We start from the raw sequence: 23,557 nt of genomic DNA, 5'->3' as shown, positions 1-23,557 counted from the left end.
GATTTAGGATCAGATAACTTATCAAAATCTTAACCGTTAAGCAAAGGAGAATATTTCATTCACCTCAGACAGCTCCATTAAAAGGGCAGCAGAAAACCAATATTTCACCATCTGCTTCATCTCAGTGTAATGAATGCCAATAATTACCTTCCAATTGTTTATGAGATGTTGGGAGGAGAGGAAGAGTGAGAGATTGGGGAGGTGGTGGAACTAGCCAGTAGCCAATGATGCTTATTAGGTAATAGGTGTCTTAGCAAAGCAATGAGAAGGAGGCCCTAGCCACTTCCTGCCAAATAGTGAGTGGGGCTGATCGTGACAGCAACGGCTACTTCCTGCTTTGTTACAGTACTTAATGGGGATTAAGTTGAAGCTGTCATGTTGTTACTGGCGGCCATTACCTCATGCAGGGAGAGAAGGGAAGCCACGATCCGTGACCAGACTACAGTGAAATTTATGCTGTGTGAATCTGAAATTAGGACGTGGTTCTTTTCTTGTATCGGTTGATCATCTTGTATTGCGGTTGGTGAATATTTAAGAGTGCATTCATATTTTCACATTTTGACATCAAAGACCCATAGTTTCCTACTCAGTTTAGAACAATGAGGTGGCCTTACAGTCTTTGTGATCCATAGTATTGGATAGTCTCCGCTCCTGAGCCACTACACCAGGCAAAAGTAAATAATGATTAAGACTATAACTGAACCAAGGGAGCAGAAACCAAGAGCCAGGACACTGGATGTTTACAGGAAACTTAAGGCCAGGACAACTAAGTAGGGAGTTGTGACTGAACATCTAGGTGGGAAAGGGCTCCATTTGCTGGCATCTTATGATAAACCAGCACTTTTTAACATTTTAGTTATTTACCAGATTACCAAGACCATTAACTGAAAAATAATGTATTTTTTGAGATTCCCTCCCCCAACTTCCTCTGCTGTTTCTTCCTGAAAAGGATATAAGATCAACATTTTATTTTACCCTGCACAAATGCAAACCGTACTGACCTTAGATCAGTATTAACATCATCCTACGTTATCACTGATCTAAGGTCAGTATTGTTTGCATTTGGGCAGGGTAAAATAGAAAATGCCGATCCTACATCTTTTGGTAGAGGCAACTTAAACTCATGTCTTTCCACTTCACTCACAGAGCATGACTTTAAACTCAGGTCAGGTGAACAGGGATGTATTATATTACTAGATTAGAGCACTGACATATTCCTTCGTAAAAAAAAAGGAGAGATCTCAATGATGCATGCCCAAGGCTAATCATGTTAGTAGCATCATCTGATGATGAGGCAAAGCATCATTGCATCCAAATAGGACACAGACACATGTTGTGGCTACTGATCTGAGACCAGTTCTCTGTATTTAAGTCTTCAGTTTGACAACTGTGGAGTACAAAGCAAGCCTGATCCTGGACCAGCTGTTACAGATAATGTATGTTATATGGAACCTCAAGACCTAGAGGACCCCTGGCATGTATGCTCCTTTGCCCTCATGGTGGTTAGTGGTTATAGATGTGCATTGGTCCCCTTGGCGTGTTCAAGCGCGCATGCCCACTGCGGTGACGCCGCGGCTCCATGTGTGTTGAGAAGCGCATTATTTGGCAACAGAGGCGGCAGCGGGGAGGGCCGAAAAAAAGAGGGTATCCCCTGGATTTTTAAAAAACATCGAATTATTGGATCCAATTGTCACCCTAAATACCTTGAACGACCCGCAGTCAACGGATAGCTGTCAAATCTACCGAGTAAGTTGATTGAGGTGTCTCCGAAGTTTTTCGGGGAAGTGGATTGAGGGAAGTCTTTTATTCGGACTTGTCGCGAGCCAGCTCCTCTTCCTCCACCTATCTGTGACGATAGAGAAGCTGATGGGCTGTTGAAAAGTAGCACTTCTCCGCAGAGCAAAAGCTACGGTTGGGAGAGTAACGGGGGGGGGGGGGGGTCGTGTGTATATGGAAGTCGCATCTCCTACTGACTTTATGATGTCTACACATAGTTTTACGACATTTTATATTTTAATGCCACTTAAGGAGAGACATATTGGGTAGACCGAACAGCCAATCTGAATCTGTATCGTCCAGTGACTGTTCGTTGACTCACTGGGAGTTCGACATTCTTTTTAGAGCCCTACTAGCTAACGTTAGCCCCTTTACAACCCAGGTAGATAGCTAGATGTCTTGCTAATGCTAAAAATGCGTAACACGAACTACTCAAAACATGTAATAAGTTATCAAATTAGATACATAACTAGTTAGGTAGGTAAGACATTTAGACAGTTGTGTAGTTTAAATTTTCCGCTGGCCACCTTCTCCCCACCGAAAGCGAGCTTGCCCCGGCTTCCAGAACGCTAACGTACTTCTTGATTGGCTTGATGGTACGGTACCTAGGTCCGGGTACCTGGTGGTTGTTGTTGTTGTTGTTTTTCTATATATTTTTTTTTGCGTAGCTAAGGTTAATATCAGCCATTTTAGCATGGTCGCTAAGGATAAATTGGCATTTGCTAGCTAGTTGGGCTGTATAGTGGTTTGGGAATTTATAAACACAATTAATTTCCTCTGCACTAAACCTGAACGAAAAGCCGGTCAGAATACAACGTGGGCTGTTTAGTTTTTAAAGGGGGGAGTTTGCATTTTGTTTGAGTGTGGCGTAATGGTGGACGGTATTTGTGCCATGGTTTGAGCCCCTACTAGTCGTGGCACTTAACCCTACAGGCTGCCAGTGTTGTACTGTATCAGAAATAAGAGTCCCTGGTAGTCTTCCTACCTCTGTGACGACCATGGTCTTCCTCCTCTTAAAGCTGAACCCACACACATTACACACACACTTTCTATCCAGCCTAGTGGTATGAGTCGGGTGGTGCAGTCCGTGCGCTGCAAGTGTACTGTGTCGGAGCCAGCTTCTGTCAGTTAGAGTTGTGTTTGTTAGACAGGTCTAGATTAACTGTGAAATGCTTGCTTACCGACCCTTTTCCAACAATGCGGACTTAAGAAATAAGAGAAACTGATTGGGGGGAAAAAACAAGACTTAATGCAAAATATACAAATATAAAAAAAGATGAAAACAATGAATGACAGTGGCTTGGTTGTATAACATGGTGTACAAGTACTGTGTCAATGTACAGGGACCATGCTGATAGTTCAGGGATCCACAGATTGATCATTTATCAGTCACTTTAAACTGTTTTATGGTTTAGGTGTAGAAGCAGTGTGAGTTCCTGTGAGTTCCGGACATGATGCACAGGCATTGCATTTGGGCCATTTGCGCTTGTATAGAAAACAGACCATGATTTGGGTTGTTGACTAAGTTGGAGATTTCCTCAGGCACTGTTTAATCTCCTTCCCAGATATGTGCATCTAGATGCCTGAAGATCTGGTAGTATAATGTTACATTTGTCTTAAAGGGACAATAAAAAACAAATTGTAAGAAATTCAGTGTTGGCTTAAGCAGCTTCCAGCCAGTTATCTCCCACAACACCTTCACCTACGCTTCTTGTGCAACCAAGCACCAATTTCTGTGTGTGGGACCGCTGAGCATACAGAGCAGCTGAGCTGTCTTAATACTCCACTTACCCCTGAAGAAGGGAGTAACTGCTTTATGAAAAAAAAATACTAATAATAATTGTCATAAATTAATGATGCAAAAGCACTTAGCAAGTGGAAGGTGCATGACATTTAGTGTTGTGGGCTTCCAGCTCGTTAGCTTCCGAGTGGATGGATAAAATGGACACTCTCAAGGTGGCTCAGTTGCCATAAAAAGCAGGGTGTCCGGATGCTGACGATGGTCCAGCGTTTTAAGGATATTGGGGTCCATGCCAAATCTTTTCCGCCTTTACAGGGGGATGAGGCACGGATGTGCCCACCCACTTTTTTTGTGTTAAAAGCTCTCAACCCTCCACTTCGTGAAAGGGGATGGGCTCTTTCCTCCTTGTCCTGTAGGACGCGGTTAGATCCTTAGCCTTGCTGATGTTGACAGAGAGCTTGTTGTCCTGGCACCACACTGCCAGGTCTCTGACCTCCCTGTAGGCTGTCTGCTGATCTCCACTGATCAGGCAGACCGGCGTCATGTCGTCAAGAAAGTTAATGGTGTCCGGCACTGAACAAGCACCCCCAAAGGGCCCCCTGAGTAGGGACCCCAGTGTACCCTCTGGCCCGGGGCCTTGCGAACATTAACCTGTGGGAACGTCTTATTAACGCAAGAGCAAGTGGTTGTCCAGAAATGCTGGTGCTCTCTTGCATTGTTGATAAGCATTTTGCTCCTCCGGTAGACATGTTTTGCTGGGCAGCTCATGGCTAGCTGTCACTTTGCTGTATGTATATCAGTGACTGATACGTACACATTCCAGTATGATTTTTGTTCGTCTGATAGTTTTGCTGGCTTAATATGCTTTGTTCATTTTGGTCGGGACATTTCTACTCTATTGGGGAATTAATGGCCTGTAATATCCATGATTATTGTGGCCATTGATTGTCAACCGAGTCATCAGGTTTTATGAGTCCAGAGCTGTTCCCAGTTAAGTTGGAAATGAAGGCATTTCTCAGATCCCTAGGAAGCAAGTAGCCTGGACTGTAAGCGTCAAGGTCCTGCTTGGCCAACAATTAACCCATTCAAATAATTAGATGAGAATGTTTGGCTGCTTTAGTGCTGTTACCTCTGGTTTCTGTTAGAGGTTCTAGTGGCGAAAAAGGAGAAAAAAAGAAAAGTTCTGGAATAGTCAATCTGTTGTTCATCAGCACAATAGCTTTGGAGATTCTTTGCAATGCGATCTGTCACATGGTTGCATTGATAAACATCCCAGTGGGGGGCTTGGAGGACCTTATAGATGTCCTAACATTGCCTCTCTATGCAGTATGGTGTTGGATGGAGAGTGCCAGAGTAGAGACTTTTTAAGCCCTTCCCTGGCCTTTGTAACTGCATTCCTAACATTCAGTTTATAGGGTTGAGCAACAGGTCTAAACAATTCACTCAGTTGATTTCGAAGAATGCCTGTACCTTTGATTTCATGCAAGGGCCAGTCTGGTGGTTACCTGACTAATGATACTCAGTTTAATTCCTCTTCGATTCATCGCGCCATACTTTTAGTCTAAATGTGCAATCCTGGTAGTTGTTTTGGCTGGTCTCAAACTGAAGGGCACTTTGCAAGACAAATTAATCAGCGATTAGATCCTTTAACTAGTCAGAACATCAACGTTGATAACATAATCACGTAGGTCAAAGTTAGGGTATCACTTGGCCAGTGAATACTGGCTTTTGGCCGATTGTAAAATAAATGACAAGCCGATGCATACTGCATTTCCTTAGCCGGCCAAATGTCCAGGATACACACCATACTCCAGGAAGTGTTTAAGATTTGGGGGGCGGAAGCAAGTGCCTGTTGCATACCACAATCAGCTACAAGTGAAGGCTGTCAACTTTTCAAACTATTTAACCATAAACATCATTATTAAAAGCCTGGATGTTTCTTAATTTTTTGATTTTTTTTGAGGCATTTGTTGATGTCCATGAGAGTCGACCTTGCCCTGAAGCAACCACCTTAAAGTAGGAGCGAGATGAAGATGGTGTATTCCGATTCACATCTCACCAAGCTGCTACTTAACACACGCTGCTGGCTCAAACAGGATCTAGAAGCTGGAGCAGAGTGGATTATTACGTTTTATAATATACGCAGCTTTTAGACCTTACCTACGCTTATTTAATGAGAACAATTGTTTGAACGGGTGACCGTTATTAGTTCTACAACATAACTGTCCTCCAGCACAGTGATCGGACCAACAATTGTTTGTTTCCCCATGCAGAGACAATGACTCTTACGGCATTTAAACTATTGGCTCGTCTTGTCTTTGCAAAGAGCCTGGTAACAGTTGGGAACTATTTGGAACTCAGGGAGTGTGGATTTATTGAATTATAAAAGTCTGTGTCAATCAAACAACTATGAGCTGATACTAAGTTAATAAACTGGTCCCAGTGGCTAACCATCCCATACCAAGAACTGTTAGTGTCATGAAATGATTATAATGGGGTGCGCTGAATTTAAAACCACTTTGTTTCATTTTGAATGAATAAGCTAAAGAGGAATTTTGACTGGATAGGAACCAATATGTCGGTCTGTGTATCACAGGGGACCTTCGGCAAATGTTTTTCTTTTACTTTGGTGGTTGTGTATAACGCATAGTGATAATGTGAAGAAAGATCAACCTTTGGGCCAGTGCAAACTAACTGTAGGCCTGTGGACAAGGCGGACACCACAGGGAGAATTTCTCTTCTGTTGGAACCTATTCTGAATAATGATGACTGCTTGTCATCAGTCACCTGTCCGTTCTGGTATGATGGTCCTGCAAACATTGTTCCGAAACACCAGAGGTCCACCTACCCCTAAAGATGATGGCCCATGCCGGTGAATGTTCTCTTTGTCCGATACAGGTTCTCAATTCAATTGCCGTTAGCCTATGTAAATTTTGCTAGGCAAATGCGATGATGCTAGCAATTCAAATTCTAGACCACTTCTCTGTAGTTTGTTAGCAGCATACAGAGAGATGCTAGAAAGTTAACCATTGAATTTCACAGTTCTGAAAAACCTAGCCATCAGCTATCAGTGTACAAAGTTCAAGGCGCTCAGGGAGAGACTGCAGTCCAGCTCATCAAATTTCACCCATGCTGTTAATTTAAAAATCATAAATTTTCCCTCTCTCTTTTTACCACCTTTTCTACCCTGCAAACCATTTTACATACGGCATGTTAACACGAGTGGTGTCTGTAACCGGGTGAAGCCTGTGGTATGGGAGGTCTGAGTTTTGGCTGCTGTTTAAGGACGTATCAGCCCTAACCCATGCAGACGTAGAGGCTGGCTAAGCCTCAGAAGATCCACCACTCACGCTAATTACCTAAAACCCTGTCTTTCCTGTCAGCCGATTAGTTAGGCGGCAGACAGGTTTAGTGTGTGTGTGTGTGTGTGTGTATGCGCGCGCGTGCATGTTCATATTTTACATGTAATGTCCTGGCTTTTTGTCTGTCAGTGAGGCCTATCCACAAGACTGAAAGCACGTTAGACATATGGTGTGATGAACAAAGAAGCGTCTCAGACAGTTTGTCTGCCATCATCTGCCAAGATTTTTAGGAGTCTTATTTTTTTCTTGAGCATTGTTGATTTGGAGCTGTTATGACATATGGTTCTCCATGGATCCATTGAGCTGGGTTGAATCCCGCACTGCAGATAAAAATGGCTTCTCACCAGGGTAAAGGTCTGTATTGGTGTGTAAACAGCAGGCTGGAGACTGATGCAGCTACGTGCTGCTAAGAAAGTGATTACTCAAGTCTGTTAGTGGGTTACAGAACCCACACAGTGCTTGGACATGATCGGCACAGCACTGATTGCCTGACCTTGGAAAATCAGCATTCAGTGCCAAGGCCACATCTGTACACCTATCGTTGGAATCAGCCTGTCAGGTCACTCTTCTAGTGGTGTTTGTGTGAGTGGGTGATCAGGTACTATGGTTGCTACGTAGGCATCAATAAAATAAGATATGATACTCAATTAAGTACAACAAAGGATTTTCCAATAGGAGTAGCTGAAGGGACACAGAGGTGAGCTGTAGGCTAAACAATTAGAGTGCATTGGCCGGAAAGGACAAGGTAGCAGAGAGTCTGAAATACCGTGAAAACACACATCCATGCAGAGTTGCAGGCTGAAAGGCCTTCCCATTGACCCGTGGTTGTTGTACGGAGGCCTTATTTTTATTTTATTTCTTGGCTAATGGCGATTGTATGAGAGAACCAGCTGTTGACTTTGAGACGGTGATGTTTTGTGGCAACGGTGATGAGTTATAAAAGGTTTGTCATAGTTGTTTAAATAGAATAAGGCCTCAAATGATGAGACATGGGAGAGAGCTTTCCACAGGTAATGCTAGTTTGTAATGGTCTGTCTCATGTTTGGCCCAGTCCTGTTCAGAGTCAGAGTAGTGTGGCACACACACATACAGCAGGAATACACTCTGCTCCATGGTAAAGCCCTGTTTGGACTTGCATGACATCACAACCTATAAATACTGTGTGGAGACACACACACACACACACACAGAAACACATACTCTCACACTGACACTTTAGTCAGTGGAGGAGGTATGGTGAGATTCTCCTGTGTCACGGTAATGGAACGCTTGCTGATGGATGGATCTATCAATATGTAGGCCTTTCTCACCTTGTTGTTGAAAACCTTGAGAAAATTGGAAAAGTAGGCATGAGTGGAGCGCTGACAGCCAGTGTCTGCCTGCTGATTGGCTATAAGTTGATTTCATAAACAAACAACCACCCTGTCCTCGGAAGCAAAAATGTATGTTCATTTACATTCTCTGTGTGTGGCTGTGTATGTGTGTGAGGTGCCATAAAGATGTAACCTGATACCTGTCAGCCATTGGGTAGTTCAGATGCTGACCTTCCTTGTTAAGCGGCTGACCTGCCCTTGGACATGCTCCTCAATGAGCTCAACTCCACTAGCCTGTACTCAGAGGGACTCTGCACTGTATGTTGAAGTTGCCCCTAGAGCACTGAAACTGGTCTCAAGTCATTTTAATAGCTGAGTTCAGGATTTGGGAATGTTGAGCTGGTCCTAGATCTGCATCTTGGCCTACAGACAAGTTCTATGCAAATATGTAGTATTGGCCTTGTGGTATTATCCTAGTGTTGTAGTGTTGGCCATCACAGACAGGTCACAGTGTTGTAGTGTTGGCCTTCACAGACAGGTCACAGCTAGACCCCCGGACCTGGGTGATCACAGAACTGTAATGTTGTTCTCACAGAATTAGTGATGGCCTTCACAGACATGAGTGTGCATCAGTGTTGATATGGTGAGGATTTGCTCATTCCCTGTGTTTTGGAATGCTGTCCTCTCACTCTTTCTCTCCCTCTCTCCCTAGCCCCTCCCCTCAGTATCACACAAGCGTATGTCAGTGTAGGAGCTGTTTCCGTTCCAGACCTCAAAGGGTTAACCCTGCTTCAGCCTCTCTCTCAAACACACACACAACACACACTCTCACTCGCCAACCGGTTTAAACTGGTTCTTAGGAAAAGTGCTTTGTGTCCCTATGAATCCTGGGAAGGGTCATGTGTGTCTCAGTGATGTCAGAGAGATTGGAAAAAAAATACTTGACTCAGCCTTTTATCAGAGAAGGTGTGCTTCTACGTGTGTCTGTGTGTGTGTGTGTGTGTGTGTGTGTGTGTGTGTGTGTGTGTGTGTGTGTGTGTGTGTGTGTGTGTGTGTGTGTGTGTGTGTGTGTGTGTGTGTGTGTGTGTGTGTTTAAACATGCACAGCCCAGGTACAGTGATCAGTACTGCATATTGGCCTTCATAACTACCCTATTCTGAGTGGTGGGGGCCGGGGGCGTATATCTGTGGTGAAAGGGTTTATGTTTTCTTCGGAAGGCATAGCTTCCTGCCCTGCGTCACTTGGCAGACCCGAGGCCTGATTGCCTGAGTGTTCTATTTATTCATGGATGGCATTGGATGGCAGCATTGGGTCTCCAGTCCACATGTACCACGCAGGACTCTGTCTGTCTGTGAGGATGACTTTGATTGTTCTCCCAGTGACCCATACAGACAATGACAGTGGAATCTTCGCTCAGTCTTCTCTGGCCTCTTTCCCTATTTCCTTTTAGGTTTCCCTGGAGCTCTCTGGCTGGCTGTCCGTCTCTGATTGGCTGACGGCGTTTCTTTGACTGGCTGTCTGTCTGTCTTGGGCTGTTTGTTTGTCTGTCAACTCCTGGCTGTCCATCTCCTGGCTGTCCATCTCCTGGCTGTCCATCTCCTGGCTGTCCATCTCCTGGCTGGCTGTCTGTCTCTGGCTGGCTGGCTGTCTGTCTCTGGCTGGCTGGCTGTCTGTCTCTGGCTGGCTGTCTGTCTCTGGCTGGCTGTCTGTCTCTGGCTGGCTGTCTGTCTCTGGCTGGCTGTCTGTCTCTGGCTGGCTGTCTGTCTCTGGCTGGCTGTCCGTCTCTGGCTGGCTGTCCGTCTCTGGCTGGCTGACAGCATGTCTTCGACTGGCAGTTTGTCTGTCTCTGTCTGTCCATCTCCTTATCACGGTCTGTGTGTAGTCACTGGACCCTTGTGTTGATAGCAGATTGGCTAGACCTCAATGACTTGTGCAGTCGGACTGAACTGTGACTCAGGTGGACATTGACTGATACGTAGCCATTGTCTGCCTCTGATGCAGTATTGGCAGGCCCCTGTAGTAGTCACTCATCCGACATGGAGACGACACTGCTGGTTTAACACTGGTGTCAGCCCAGTGTCCCTGGCCTGGCCACAGGCTGTAGGAGTAGCTCACTGCTCTGGACTGTGCTGACCACACCATGTATCAGAATGCAGGTTTCTCTGGTCCGCACAAGGATACTATGTAAGTTATGGTGAAACAATAATTCAAAGTGAGGACATTTGGTCGGTTCTGACTTTAACCATCTGACATGGGGATATGTTTAGAATTAGGCTTAGGTTAGGGTTAGATACAATTGAAAAAATGTTCAGGTACAAAATTGCTGGTCCTCATGTTGATTGTAAAACTTGTGGGTGTGTATGTGACAACAGTAGGCAGGGATTAAGACCAGCTAGCATCTGGGTATCTGGCACCAAGATGGTCATGTGTGATCCATCCCTCAATCCCACAGCCATCAGTTCCACAGACAGGCAGAGACCGAAGATGGTTAGCTGCTGTAAGTCTCGCTCTCCATTTTGTACCATGTAAAAACATCTGCTGCCCACTCCGCTTCATAGAGAGGGACCGAATCTGGCGCTATATTTTGTCTCTTTCCTCAGTAACTGCTTCAAGGTCAGCTTGGCTTTATCACTTAAAATGGATTTATCTTTTATAGCTGATGATGTCAGCTACGCTCTTCCCAGACAATAAGTTTTACTGTGTACTGATATTAGCGTTGTCTGTTCAGGTGAATGTCTGACCAACTCCCCCTCTCTGGTTTTGCAGGGGGATGTCTGAGGAGGCTGTTCGTCAGACGCGCAGCCAGAAGAGGGCAATGGGGAAGGAGGTCCCGTCCCCTGATTCTGAAGCCCATCCCAATGAGTCAGACAGCAAGAAGCCCAAACTAGACCGGGCTGAGGCTAGAGCTCCGGACCTGGATGATCTGAGCTCAGCTATTCCAGACCCACAGCCTGAAACCACAAACAATGACCTGGACCAGGTGAAATCTGTGGTGAAAGCCCCGGAACTACCCCGGTTAAGATTACCATTAGAGTTATCGTCCCAGCTGGCGAAGGAGCCAGACCAGGACCTGGCCCCAAAACGGTCAGAACCAAGCTTAGACCTCCGGACTGAGCGGAATGATCCCAGCGAAGGGGTCAGGGTGAAGAGTGAGGTTCCTCTAGATGGGCAGAACTGGGCCGTGTGGTCAGAACCAAAGGTGGCCAGTGATACGATGCCAGCAACAGAGGTGAAGGCTACCATTAAAGTGGAGGTCCAGTCAAGAGAGCAGGCGCTGGACATGAGCACCTCTAGAGGGTGAGAAGGAAGCACTCTGCATTTCAAACTGACTTGAGATCAGCTCCTTTGACATTATGTCTAGTTGTAGCATGTACCCTATGTCCCACTCTTCCTTACTAGTCAACTAGTTTCTAGTTGCGGATGGCGCTGAGGTAGTGTTATAATTTGGTTTGGGGGATGGGTGCAACATATGAAGAGATCAAATGAGAGAACAGCAAAATAGTTTTTTAACATTCTTTATAGTAGTCATTTCACTTTACTACTTTCAGGTGGTGGGGGGGGGGCATTTTCAGAAAGACAACTGACCATCTTCCAGTGTCTGACCCTCCCTCCATTTTCCCCCTCTCACCACCTGAACCCTAAAACTCCCCTCCACAAAATGAAGTCTGTGTGTCACAAACCAGTTCCAACCGGCTGTTGCCATGGTTTCAACTGTGGAAGGAACAGTGAGGGGAGGGTGACGTGTGAGGGGCAAGGTCATGTGACGATGCCTGAGTGGAGGGTCATGTGACCTGCTTGGAAGAGTGATTAATCCACAGGAAGTGGTAATGTTGCTGCTAAACCCCAAGGAGGGAGACACGATTGAGATGCTAAGTCCTGAGAAGGAAGTTGGCTGGCCCTGCTTACTTAAAAAAAAAAAAAAAAAAAGAAACATGTAATTCCTACTTTTTCAGGACGGACATTGTAATTAATTATTTCACTGCTCTATGTCATACTTCCATTTTCCAGTCTAAATGGGGTTATTTATATCCATAACTTTAAAGCTGTCCACTTCATCCTGATCAAAGTCAAACAGAATGTAATTTAGACTAGTTGTGACTGGCAAGCCAACGCGTGAGTTTTTGACCACCACTTCCACACAGATATAAACTGTCAGTGTTCCAGTAGAAACACTGCTGTTCTAGGTGTCGGGCATTCATAAAATAGTCGCCTCCAACTTCGTATCATGTCAACACAGCTTTATGTCTCCTGATTAGAAGAGGGGAATGGGGGCCATTTCTCCAGACAGCTGGCCCATATTAGTGACTGTAGATAACAGAGATCCGATCTTAACATCCAAAAAGACTTCTGTTCATTAACAGTTTTTGATAAGTTCACCATGTGCAACACACATCCGTGGTTAATGGGCTACACCTGATGTGCAGGCCTGCATTATTAACTCAACCGCGAAAAGAGGCTAGTCAAGTGAAACCTGCATCACTATTGTGGAGGTGACATGATGAGTGAAAATCCAAAAGATGTTAGAAATGTACACTTATTACCACCTTGTGGGCAACGCTGGTTAACGCAAGTCTTTTTACACAATGCAAATAGGAGTCGCACTCTTTTCTTCTTTGATTAGTGCCGTAAAAAGAGAGAAGCGCCCCCCATCCCCAGATGATGATGTCATTGTTCTTTCGGATAACGACTCCTGCAGTCCACCATTGAATGGCTTGAACCACTTCAAGGAACTGGACACAGACCTACTAATGGTTAGTGAAAGAACCGCACCTGACTCTCTCAACCTTGCATGATATTCCATGTTAAAGTCAATTTCTCAGGCACTCTGTTCCTGAAACTCCCACACAGTAACTTTTTCAAATCTGATCGCTTATCCACAGTGTCATAGAGTAGTAGTAGTTATATACTGTTTAATTATTATTCAAAACGTTTAATGGACTAACAACACCATTTCTGAGTTTTCGGCTGACCACCGGCCTGTTGTAGTTGCTCAAATTGTCTTTTTCACCACGGTCAGCTCTAAGCATCACAGTGTGGTGAGCTAGATGAGAGCAGGAATGCCTTCCTCACCTCCATTAGCCTGTAGCCATGCAAGGCCAATTTGCACAGCCGATTATTGGCCACGAATCACAACCGGCTTTGACACACCTGTGGGATAAAACCCAGGGAAAAGTGGTGCCTCAACACTCTGATGTAGGGCCTTGTAATGCTGCGCCAATCTGGAAACTTATGGAGCGTCATTTTAGACTTAGATTATAATGAATATATTCATATGTACAGATCATATATCAGCCTTGTGTGTGTGTGTGTGTGTGTGTGTGAACAGGTTTTCACTATAAATCACTAAAATGCCACATTTATCTTGTCACAACTTAGGGTTAGAGAAGATAACGACATATACAAATTACTTTTTGTGTCCCCTCAAGAATAGATCTTTCTGAAGTCTCTCTCTCTCTCTCTCTCTCTCTCTCTGTGTGTGTGTAGAAGAGCAGTCCAGAGGAGAGGGACTGCATCATAAAGCAGCTGAAGGATGAACTGAGGCTGGAGGAAGCCAAGCTGGTCTTATTGAAGAAACTGCGACAGAGCCAGATACAGAAAGACACACTGCAGAAGGTATGGACTAGGGAATGGGACAAAACAAATCCTCATGTTTATACTAAAATGTATATTTTAATACAAACGGACGTATAAAGATCGTACAACAACTTTGGGGCAATATGCTCCTGTAGCCGTCTGCAGGGACATTCCCTCCGCCACATTCATAGATGGTCTCGTAGGTTCTTGTGTGAAGCTGTTTGCTGTTGTTGGGCCGTGGGGTCTCCCATGGTTGTACACAGCACCCGTCCCACTACTACAGGTTCATATGCGTTTCACCTTCCCATTTCACCCCTCAAACCAGTGCCAGGCATACAGGACGAACACAGGAGATTATTTGCATCTCTCATGGCAAGGGAGGTGGAGGGGAGGGGCTCAGCACAGACAGATCCGCCCCCAGGCAGATTGAGTCAGCAATGTGCACAGTAGGCCTGCCTGTCTAAAGCTGTACCTCACAGCAGGCAGACAAATCTCCCAATTTCTGGGCTTTGAACGGTTTCCGCACACAACAAACAAGACTGGACACACACTTCCAAGACAGTGAGAGGATAGGGCAGAACCATTCTCATTTCGGAAATCTGTATTTTTTATTCATAACCAACCAAACACGTGCTTCTCCCTTGCTGGTTAAATTTAAATGACGCATATTTCCCCAGGCCTTTATAGCAGGATGTGGCAATTTTACATACTCAAACATTAAAGGTAGATCTACATAAAAGGCAGACAATGTATGAGTGGTTGACTCAATGGAGTTAAGGCCCAGACATGCTTGAGGAAGCAAAACACCTATACGACTCCTTTACGATCACACTGCTTGCTGGTATACATGCGGTGAGAATATATTCCCTGGGCAATCTCTTGTGGACAGACTAAGTAAACAAATGGTTGCAGAGATCTGTTATGAAACAATGGTGTTTCTCCAGTAGCATTAGATCTGGTGTTTTGGACCAATCACCAATTTGGAGGTATTTTCATCTGATTGGTAGTGCAAAGGAAATTTGGCCCATGCATTCTGGTGATTTTTAAAGGGAGAGGACGGAGCTCTTCGTTCCTGTTCGGATCTCATCTTACACATTGACTCAGAACTCAATTGAGCAACTGACCGATTACATGAGACTTTAGGTCTGGGTGAACAGAGATTGTCCGGCCAACAGTTTGCAGACAATCTACCACCACAATGGGTCACTAGAGTGCAATGTGACCAGATGGCCTCCTGTCCAAAACCTAAGCAGTCAACCCTGGCTGTGCTGAGACCAAGGTTGTCTCCCTATGCTGCACACCAATCCATGCCCAGGATTTGAACCTCCAAGGGCTTTGCAGGAAAATGCCCCAGCTAAATCAGGGTTCCTGAACATATTCGGCTTTAACCAGAAAAGGGAGTTTTTGGTCCCATTGATGATACGACAACTAGCGCGAGAACACGACATTTAGGAAACGTGGTGGACGTTATGGAGTAAAAGAGCACAGTATTTTAGTGATTTGGAACAACATTATTGCTACTACCTACGACAGGGATGTAGATGTTTTCTTAAAAACAATTTGTACAATGTTCTTATATTTAGTTTTTCTGCTGTCAGGGTCTTTTTGCTACTGTGGGGTTAGAACTATGAAGTATGTTAAAACACCATTCCTGTATCGACTATGCAACTATGCTACCTTTGCAAATGTCACATATTGTAGGCTCCCACAATTTGGGTTATTGGCTTGATTAATGTCATTAGTTTTGTAATAAGTGCTCTATAAATTTAAAAACATTATTATTATTATTAATAATCACCTATACAAAGGGCCTATTGGACAATAAAATCATGTCACGTCTCTTACAAACCTACTGTCACTAATTTTCTGCCAGGCTTCCAAAATTGCTTTTTTACTATGAGTTTTTACTAAATTATTACTTTGGAGAAATCGCAAAGCAATACAGAGTTTGTAGAGTAAAAGTTTAACCCCTTTGGGTTACATTGGACATGTATGGGTTAGGAACGTTGGCCAAATAAATGATTGAATGTGTGGAAAAATGATAACGTTAAACATTTTCAGGATATTTTGTCGAGCACGATGCACAGTGCAGGCTCTGATGTCAGTTGGATGAAATACAATCCGATTGGTGGATGAGCTCAACTTAAGCATTTGCTGGCTATATTTTCTTCAAGAAAATGTGTATATGATGTTCATGCTCTCCGTCTGGATCCCAGAACTCTGTTCAAATTGTGGTATGACAGAACTTGCTAATTTAATAATCCTGCTTTCTGGAATACCACTCTGGCTTCATTGATGAAGAATATGTTTCGCAGTACCCTCTTAATCTCCCTGTGTGTTTTTTAACAGTATTTATTTCTTTTTAAGCGTTAGCCAGCTAGCCTGGGTGCTTGACAGCTGTTGTTGTTGTGAGGGTAGACTTGGCCAGAGGATCCACTGCCTGCTCTAAATGCTCATGGCGCATTTTGGAAAAACTCCGAGTACTCCCTGAATTTTACGGTCCAGATCCTCTGTCACTTGAGGAGTTTACAAACACAACCTCCACCTCTAACCTCCAACCTCGCTCTTGTTCGACAGCCCTCAGGATTGTCGGGTTCTGCGCCTCCATCTCTGATCCGGGCATCCAACCCAGCCAGTAAAGGCTCCCAGCAGGTCAGTCACCCATCTCCTGCAAACAAGCTTTTGCGCACAGAGAGGTACATCATATTTCATTCTGTGTAGTTGGAAGAAGCATTTGGGCTCAGCGTCTCCCACAGCAGCAGTGTTGTTGGACCAAGTGGTGGCGAGGTATCCAGATCATGGCCCACCACATGTGCAGTGTGTTCTAGGCATGTAACCATGTCAAAGAAGGGAGAAACGTTCTTACTGAATTACGGAGACACACGTCTGAAGACATTTAATCCCCAGGTGGCGTCAAGCAGGAGTTCAGGCACTGTCATTCCTCCTCCTCTGGTGAGGGGCGGGCAGCAGATCTCGTCCAAACATGGCTCCCACAATTCCCAGATTATCATGCCACCACTAGTCAGAGGAGCACAGGTAAGAATGGCCTCTGTCTACCTGGTCATCAACTCAAACCCGATACGGAGTGCTGATGAGTTTTGTGTGTTAGACTATGCTCATCTGTTTTCTTTTCTGTCTCTTATTCCCCTCCCTGTCTCTCCACCCTCCCATCACATTGCTGCGGTGTCCCTCCTCATATTGTTTTTGCATTGACCTTTCCCATACACCCTCTCTGTGGCCTATATTGTCCCTCTTTCTCCCTGCCCTGTCCTTCTCATTCTCCTGCCTGTTCCTGATGTGTGTGTCCTGGGTAGCCAATCGCTGTGTCTCCCCAGCAGATCCAGTCTCTCCGGCAGCAACAGCAGCAGTCAGGAACTGGCTCTGGGGGTTCCGGCCCCCCTCCCCTGCTGCTGGCCCCCAGGGCCAATGTGTCTGGCTCCCAGGCACAGAGAGGCCTCATGCAGTCAGGCCTCATCAGAGTGGGGAATGTCAACAATGCCAGTCTGCTAGTCAATATCTCACAGGTGGGTCACGGGTATTCAGATATTTCAGATATTCTCTTGGAGGATGGGGGGAGACAACTGCAGTGGATGACAGAAGAAATGTCACCATAATGAACAGAAAAAAGCTGTTGAACTGATCAGGAACGCACTCCAGGAGGTAGACATAACTTTGCAAGTTCCGTCTTTTGTTCATGCTGAAGATGATATTTAAATAATTTGTACTCAAAGTTATAACAAAGGTTGGATTGCCTACAATTATAAGGAAAATAATACAACATGTATCGTATTCAATTAAAGCTATCCACTCAAGTCTGAAGTTCAGACTAGTCCAATTTTCCTAACATTAAGATTTAAAAAAAATTATAACAAAAACATTTTGTAAATTAACTGGGTTAAAATGAGAACCATATGAATACAGTGGTTTCTATTAAAATGGTCCTGCATCTTGGGCTGTGAAGCTTTAATGCCTTGATGCTTTAAAGTTTTAACAGCAATTCTTGAACTAATCAAGCAAGAGACACCAACTTTATAAAAATGTTATATAAGACAAATCAACTTTAACTTAATCCTCAACGTTTGTTATTCCAATGGAGTGGTCTGTAAAATATCTCAAACTGGTCATTCCTTAAACCTTTGCTTTTTTTAGTAGTCATTCATTTCAGTTCCTCAACACCAATGACTGGAACAAATTGCAAAAGAAGATCTGATTTCCATACAGGCATCTAAACTAGAGCTAGTGTCTATTCTGACACTAGGTACAAATACATTGTACAGAACAGCTTTTTTAATATATACTCTTAGCTATTTCTATTGAACTAGCAACTAATGACTGTTCTGGCCTTTCTTGAAGCAACAATGTGGGTATGCACTCAAGTCTTTTAGCTTATGTAGCATCTCTAGAGATAAGGGGTTCTGCTTAGAGCAGAACATAGAAAGGTAGTCACCCTTTCTTTGTGTAATGGATCTTTCCTCCTGAATCTGCAGCGATTTTGTTTAATCTGTCATGCTGTATTTGCTTGACATCAATCCTCAACTCTTCTTCCTTACCTCCTCCTTTGTCCCTTTCAACCCCTTCTCTCCCAGGCCTCCCCAACCAACATGAAGGGTTCTCCTATGACCTCTCAGTCCGGAAACAGCAGCGTGTCTGTAGTCAATGTCAACGACTCTCCTGCTGCCCGTCAGGCCGCAGCTAAGCTAGCCCTGCGCAAGCAGCTGGAAAAGACCCTCCTGGAGATCCCTCCACCTAAACCCCCAACTCCAGAGCTCAACTTCCTGCCCTCTGCAGCCAACAACGAATTCATCTACCTGGTAGGACTGGAGGATGTGGTGCAGAACCTGCTGGACTCCATGATGAGAGGTACAGTAAATAATAAGCTGCCGTAAACACTACCATCACCGGTGACACTGCAAACTGTTAAGCCTTCTATTAGTATACTGCTGAAAGGAGTTTGTCCACTGTCTAACCCATACTATTCTCTCTGTACTCCCCAGCTAAAACAGGCATGCCCCCTGTCAAGCCTGCTGTCAAGGAGCCCTTTACCTGCACTCAGTGCAGTACCGACTTCACCTGCCGCTGGAGGCAAGACAAAGCCAAGGGTGGGGCCATCCTCTGTGCGGACTGCATGTCCTCCAATCAGAAGAAGGCCCTGAAGGCTGAGCACACCAATAGGCTGAAGGCTGCATTCGTCAAGGCCCTGCAGCAGGAACAGGAGATAGAGCAGCGGATTCTTCAGCAGTCTGCCTCCCCCGTCTCTCACGCCACCCCTTCCTCCTCCTCATCGTCGGTGAAGGTGGAACATCTGGTGTCCCAGCAGTTGAAGCAGGCCCAGGCCAGGGCCGCCTCTTTGCAGCACAGCCGAGGACAGAGCATCGCACGCCACCACTCCACCAACATCAAACAGGTAGGGCTGGCACCTTCAGTTAGATACAGACCATAGTCCAGCCCCTGGCACCTTCAGTTAGATACAGACCATAGTCCAGCCCCTGTCACCTTCAGTTAGATACAGACCGTAGTCCAGCCCCTGGCACCTTCAGTTAGATACAGACCGTAGTCCAGCCCCTGGCACCTTCAGTTAGATACAGACCGTAGTCCAGCCCCTGGCACCTTCAGTTAGATACAGACCGTAGTCCAGCCCCTGTCACCTTCAGTTAGATACAGATCGTAGTCCAGCCCCTGTCACCTTCAGTTAGATACAGACCGTAGTCCAGCCCCTGGCACCTTCAGTTAGATACAGACCGTAGTCCAGCCCCTGGCACCTTCAGTTAGATACAGACCGTAGTCCAGCCCCTGGCACCTTCAGTTAGATACAGACCGTAGTCCAGCCCCTGGCACCTTCAGTTAGATACAGACCGTAGTCCAGCCCCTGGCACCTTCAGTTAGATACAGACCGTAGTCCAGCCCCTGGCACCTTCAGTTAGATACAGACCGTAGTCCAGCCCCTGGCACCTTCAGTTAGATACAGACCGTAGTCCAGCCCCTGGCACCTTCAGTTAGATACAGACCGTAGTCCAGCCCCTGGCACCTTCAGTTAGATACAGACCGTAGTCCAGCCCCTGGCACCTTCAGTTAGATACAGACCGTAGTCCAGCCCCTGGCACCTTCAGTTAGATACAGACCGTAGTCCAGCCCCTGGCACCTTCAGTTAGATACAGACCGTAGTCCAGCCCCTGGCACCTTCCGTTAGATACAGACCGTAGTCCAGCCCCTGGCACCTTCCGTTAGATACAGACCGTAGTCCAGCCCCTGGCACCTTCAGTTAGATACAGACCGTAGTCCAGCCCCTGGCACCTTCAGTTAGATACAGACCGTAGTCCAGCCCCTGGCACCTTCAGTTAGATACAGACCGTAGTCCAGCCCCTGGCACCTTCAGTTAGATACAGACCGTAGTCCAGCCCCTGGCACCTTCAGTTAGATACAGACCGTAGTCCAGCCCCTGGCACCTTCAGTTAGATACAGACCGTAGTCCAGCCCCTGGCACCTTCAGTTAGATACAGACCGTAGTCCAGCCCCTGGCACCTTCAGTTAGATACAGACCGTAGTCCAGCCCCTGGCACCTTCAGTTAGATACAGACCGTAGTCCAGCCCCTGGCACCTTCAGTTAGATACAGACCATAGTCCAGCCCCTGGCACCTTCAGTTAGATACAGACCGTAGTCCAGCCCCTGGCACCTTCAGTTAGATACAGACCGTAGTCCAGCCCCTGGCACCTTCAGTTAGATACAGACCGTAGTCCAGCCCCTGGCACCTTCAGTTAGATACAGACCGTAGTCCAGCCCCTGGCACCTTCAGTTAGATACAGACCGTAGTCCAGCCCCTGGCACCTTCAGTTAGATACAGACCGTAGTCCAGCCCCTGTCACCTTTAATTAGATACAGACCATAGTCCAGCCCCTGTCACCTTTAATTAGATACAGACCATTAGCATGTTTTTGTACATATGGTTCTCCTGGAGTTCTTATCACACAGACATTTGTCGGTCAGTCATCTTTTCCCTGCTCCTCCCCCCAGAGCCCCCTGGGCCAGCTGTCCCGTGGCGGTGTCCCATCGGTGGGGGTGAGGGGGGTGTCCCACTCCTTCTCCTCCTCCTCCCAGCTGCAGAGTGCCGTGGCCGCTGCGGCCTTGGTCAGTCGGCCAGGTAAGCATGCCCATGTGCGCCCCGCTACCCAGAGTTCAAAGGGCAGCTCCAGTGGAAACAGCAGCAGCGGTAGTGTCCAGGCCACTGCATGGAGGAAGCAGAACAACATCAACACAGGTAGACTAATACTGTCCCGGACCATAACCCACTGGCCACACCGGTCCCCCAGCCTCTGTCTCTACCCAACCCTCCCCCTTTCCCCTTTCAATAGTTACTTCTATTTCAGTGTTGACTGTTGAATTATGGGAAACAGACCAATGTAAGCGGTATGGTTGAAACTTTGCTACACCTGTCATTGGCCTGGGTGGAGTCATCAACATAGTGTTTCCACCTATGCCAATGGGCCTGGGGTTGTTTTTGGACCGGGCTGCTGACCGTTCTGTCTCCTTTCTGCTTCGGACCCTCTTGGTCGCTGGGTTTCTGCTTTGACTCTATGACTAGTTCATCCCCCCCCTGCCCCCCTCCCCAAATAGTGCAGTTAGTCTATGTTTTCTCTGCTCTGAAATCAGTTGTATTTACATGTTTGAGCCTGTGTGATTCTGCCCACTAGACTGTCCCGTTTGGAGACTGACCCCTCTTCCCCCCCACTCTGCAGGTGTGACTATGGCCTATGTGAACCCCAGTCTGTCAGTCCACAAGACGTCATCCACAGTGGATCCTCGTCAGAGAGAGTACCTACTGGACATGATCCCCTCACGCTCCATCTCCCAAACAGCTAATACATGGAAATAATAATCTCATACCCATTACATGATCCTTTTATCGATATCTACTGTTGTCAATGCCAACAATACAGTCAACCCCCCACCCCCCCCCACACATTTGAGGACACTTACCGAAACGCAGCCTCAACATTTTGAGGAGAAGCGTTCTCTTTTTTTGCGCAGTGTTTATTTCTTTTTATATGGTTTTTCGAGTCTATTGTTTCTTATGAGGTTTACCGATGTTTGAGCAGTATAAACGGCGATATACACCGGAGCCAAAAGAAAAATATGCATAGAAGGGCTTCCTTCCATATGTTTGTCAGCCATCATACCTGTGAAACCATGATGGTTTGTGCATTGGTGTCTCACCATGGAGAGGTCTTATACATGTTGGCTGGAACTATGATCTGATTGGCCCTCTGTCATCATAGACAAACTGTTGGGGTTTGATCAAGGTAAAATGACTCACTTCCTTGAACTGTTTGCTTCATATTCAAGAGTACCTTAAAAAAGGCACAAAAATACAAAAAGATCTGATCTCCAGTAAACATTGTCTTTAAGTTAAATTAACTGGAGTGATGTTTTCAGTGCATAACCTCCGTAGCAGATTTGAAATTTGTATTTACAGTAAGTTATTGGTTATTTTTTCAAACTGATGTATAAATGAAAAAAATCCTGTCATGTGTGGTTTTAACAACTGAAGAATTTATACCACCCTCATACGCTTTTTTTAACTGATGTTTTCCCCCCCTTTATATGTTATTCAGCTATTGGACAGAGTTGGACAGAGCTGCTCCACACTTCTTTCCATTCATATTTCCCATATGCAGAAAAAGTAGATCTCTTATATTTTTGTCTTTAGTCTCAGCTTTGGTTTTTAATTGAGTTGCCCCCTTCATATTTGTAAAAAAATAACATGTCTGCTGTAAAGAGTACTAGTGGTAAAATAAAGGCTGTCTGAATTCCATTCAAAACAAGTTTCGGTGGAAGAAATCTGATTCTCGACTCGGAGGAGTTATATTTCAGATGTGTTTGGATTACAGTACATCTATTTTGTTTTGCACTGCTGGTTAATGTTCCTGATTTAGTGAATTTGTTAACTTTGTTCAGTTATAAAAACATATGTTTTAAAAATATAAAAGTCATAGCATCATTCATTACATGTACATGTTTTGAAAAAGGCATTGAATATGAATTGGTTTAATATGCCCAAACTTTAACAGTGATTGTTTTTGGACTATTTTAACACATTTTAGAATATACTAAAGTGAGGAGAGAATAAAGGTTTAATATTGAACTTGTTCATTGATTTCATCTAGCTGGCATCAGGACCAACCACCAGGTCTTTGGTGTGGTTACTGAACATCCATGGCCCCCTTTTTTCTCCCTCTAGTCTCATATGCTTTTCAGTTTTTGTTCTCTATGGTTTATAAAATTATTGACATCTGTGTTTGGGTTTCTGTCTATTGGGGGCCAAAAAATATTATTTTGAGTATCAGATCAAATGTCATTTCAGACAAATACAAAAACAAATCCTGCAGAAAGAAACATTTCACAAGTGACCTACCTTTTTAGTGTAGCTTGAGCTCTTCATTGTCAAGAGTAACTTTCTTTGGAATTCTCAGTGGAGCTGGATACTGAAGCCTACTCCAACCCAAGCCCTATTAACTAAAGCCAAAGCCCAGGCCCAGTCCAACCTCACCAGAATATATTGAGCCTGAACCCTAAAAAGGCCAGATTCAAAATAAAGTGAAAAACGGGACCTTTCACTAAACCGTCGTGTGAGGAGGGAACTTCGGCTTGTGTAAGTAGAGGGGGAAACAATATATTCAACAGTTGTTGCTTATTTCTGGCTCATAAAACAACAATAACCTGTATATTTTAGGAAATCTGACAGATGCTGAATTGTCTGTTGCCTGTGTGAACAGTTTTATGCAACCGTCAATCTATC

The 23,557-nt window shown here is 45.2% G+C and overlaps 1 protein-coding gene across 5 annotated transcripts; it reads left to right on the top strand.

Annotated features, from left to right (window-relative positions):
• The first annotated feature begins 1,554 nt into the window (after positions 1-1,554).
• On the top strand, positions 1,555-22,914 carry LOC105020742 (transcriptional repressor p66 alpha). 5 transcript variants are annotated; one of them, XM_010888013.4, is made up of 11 exons: positions 1,555-1,746; positions 10,959-11,489; positions 12,814-12,943; positions 13,677-13,805; positions 16,344-16,418; positions 16,674-16,802; positions 17,081-17,290; positions 18,353-18,626; positions 18,761-19,170; positions 20,776-20,902; positions 21,498-22,914. In XM_010888013.4, exons 2-11 carry the CDS (start codon positions 10,963-10,965, stop codon positions 21,632-21,634), a joined length of 2,148 nt encoding a protein of 715 aa, XP_010886315.1. In that variant the 5' UTR covers positions 1,555-1,746; positions 10,959-10,962; the 3' UTR covers positions 21,635-22,914. The 5 variants fall into 5 exon arrangements, with proteins under 5 accessions (XP_010886315.1, XP_010886290.1, XP_010886306.1 ...); XM_010887988.4 differs by having other exon boundaries at positions 1,556-1,746; positions 20,776-21,019; positions 21,498-22,913; XM_010888004.4 differs by having other exon boundaries at positions 1,557-1,746; positions 17,105-17,290; positions 20,776-21,019; positions 21,498-22,912.
• Positions 22,915-23,557: the final 643 nt, after the last annotated feature.

The sequence above is a fragment of the Esox lucius genome, chromosome 3 (genome assembly GCF_011004845.1).
Source record: "Esox lucius isolate fEsoLuc1 chromosome 3, fEsoLuc1.pri, whole genome shotgun sequence".
In the NCBI taxonomy this organism is placed as follows: domain Eukaryota; kingdom Metazoa; phylum Chordata; class Actinopteri; order Esociformes; family Esocidae; genus Esox; species Esox lucius.
This window is presented reverse-complemented; position numbering and strand designations above follow the sequence as displayed.

Coding starts and splice junctions, on each gene's coding strand:
- LOC105020742 (XM_010887996.4), top strand. CDS start 10,963: ATGTCTGAGGAGGCTGTTCGTCAGACGCGCAGCCAGAAGAGGGCAATG. Junction 16,803..17,080: donor CACTAGTCAGAGGAGCACAG/GTAAGAATGGCC, acceptor TGTCCTGGGTAG/CCAATCGCTGTGTCTCCCCA. Junction 17,291..18,352: donor TGCTAGTCAATATCTCACAG/GTGGGTCACGGG, acceptor CTTCTCTCCCAG/GCCTCCCCAACCAACATGAA.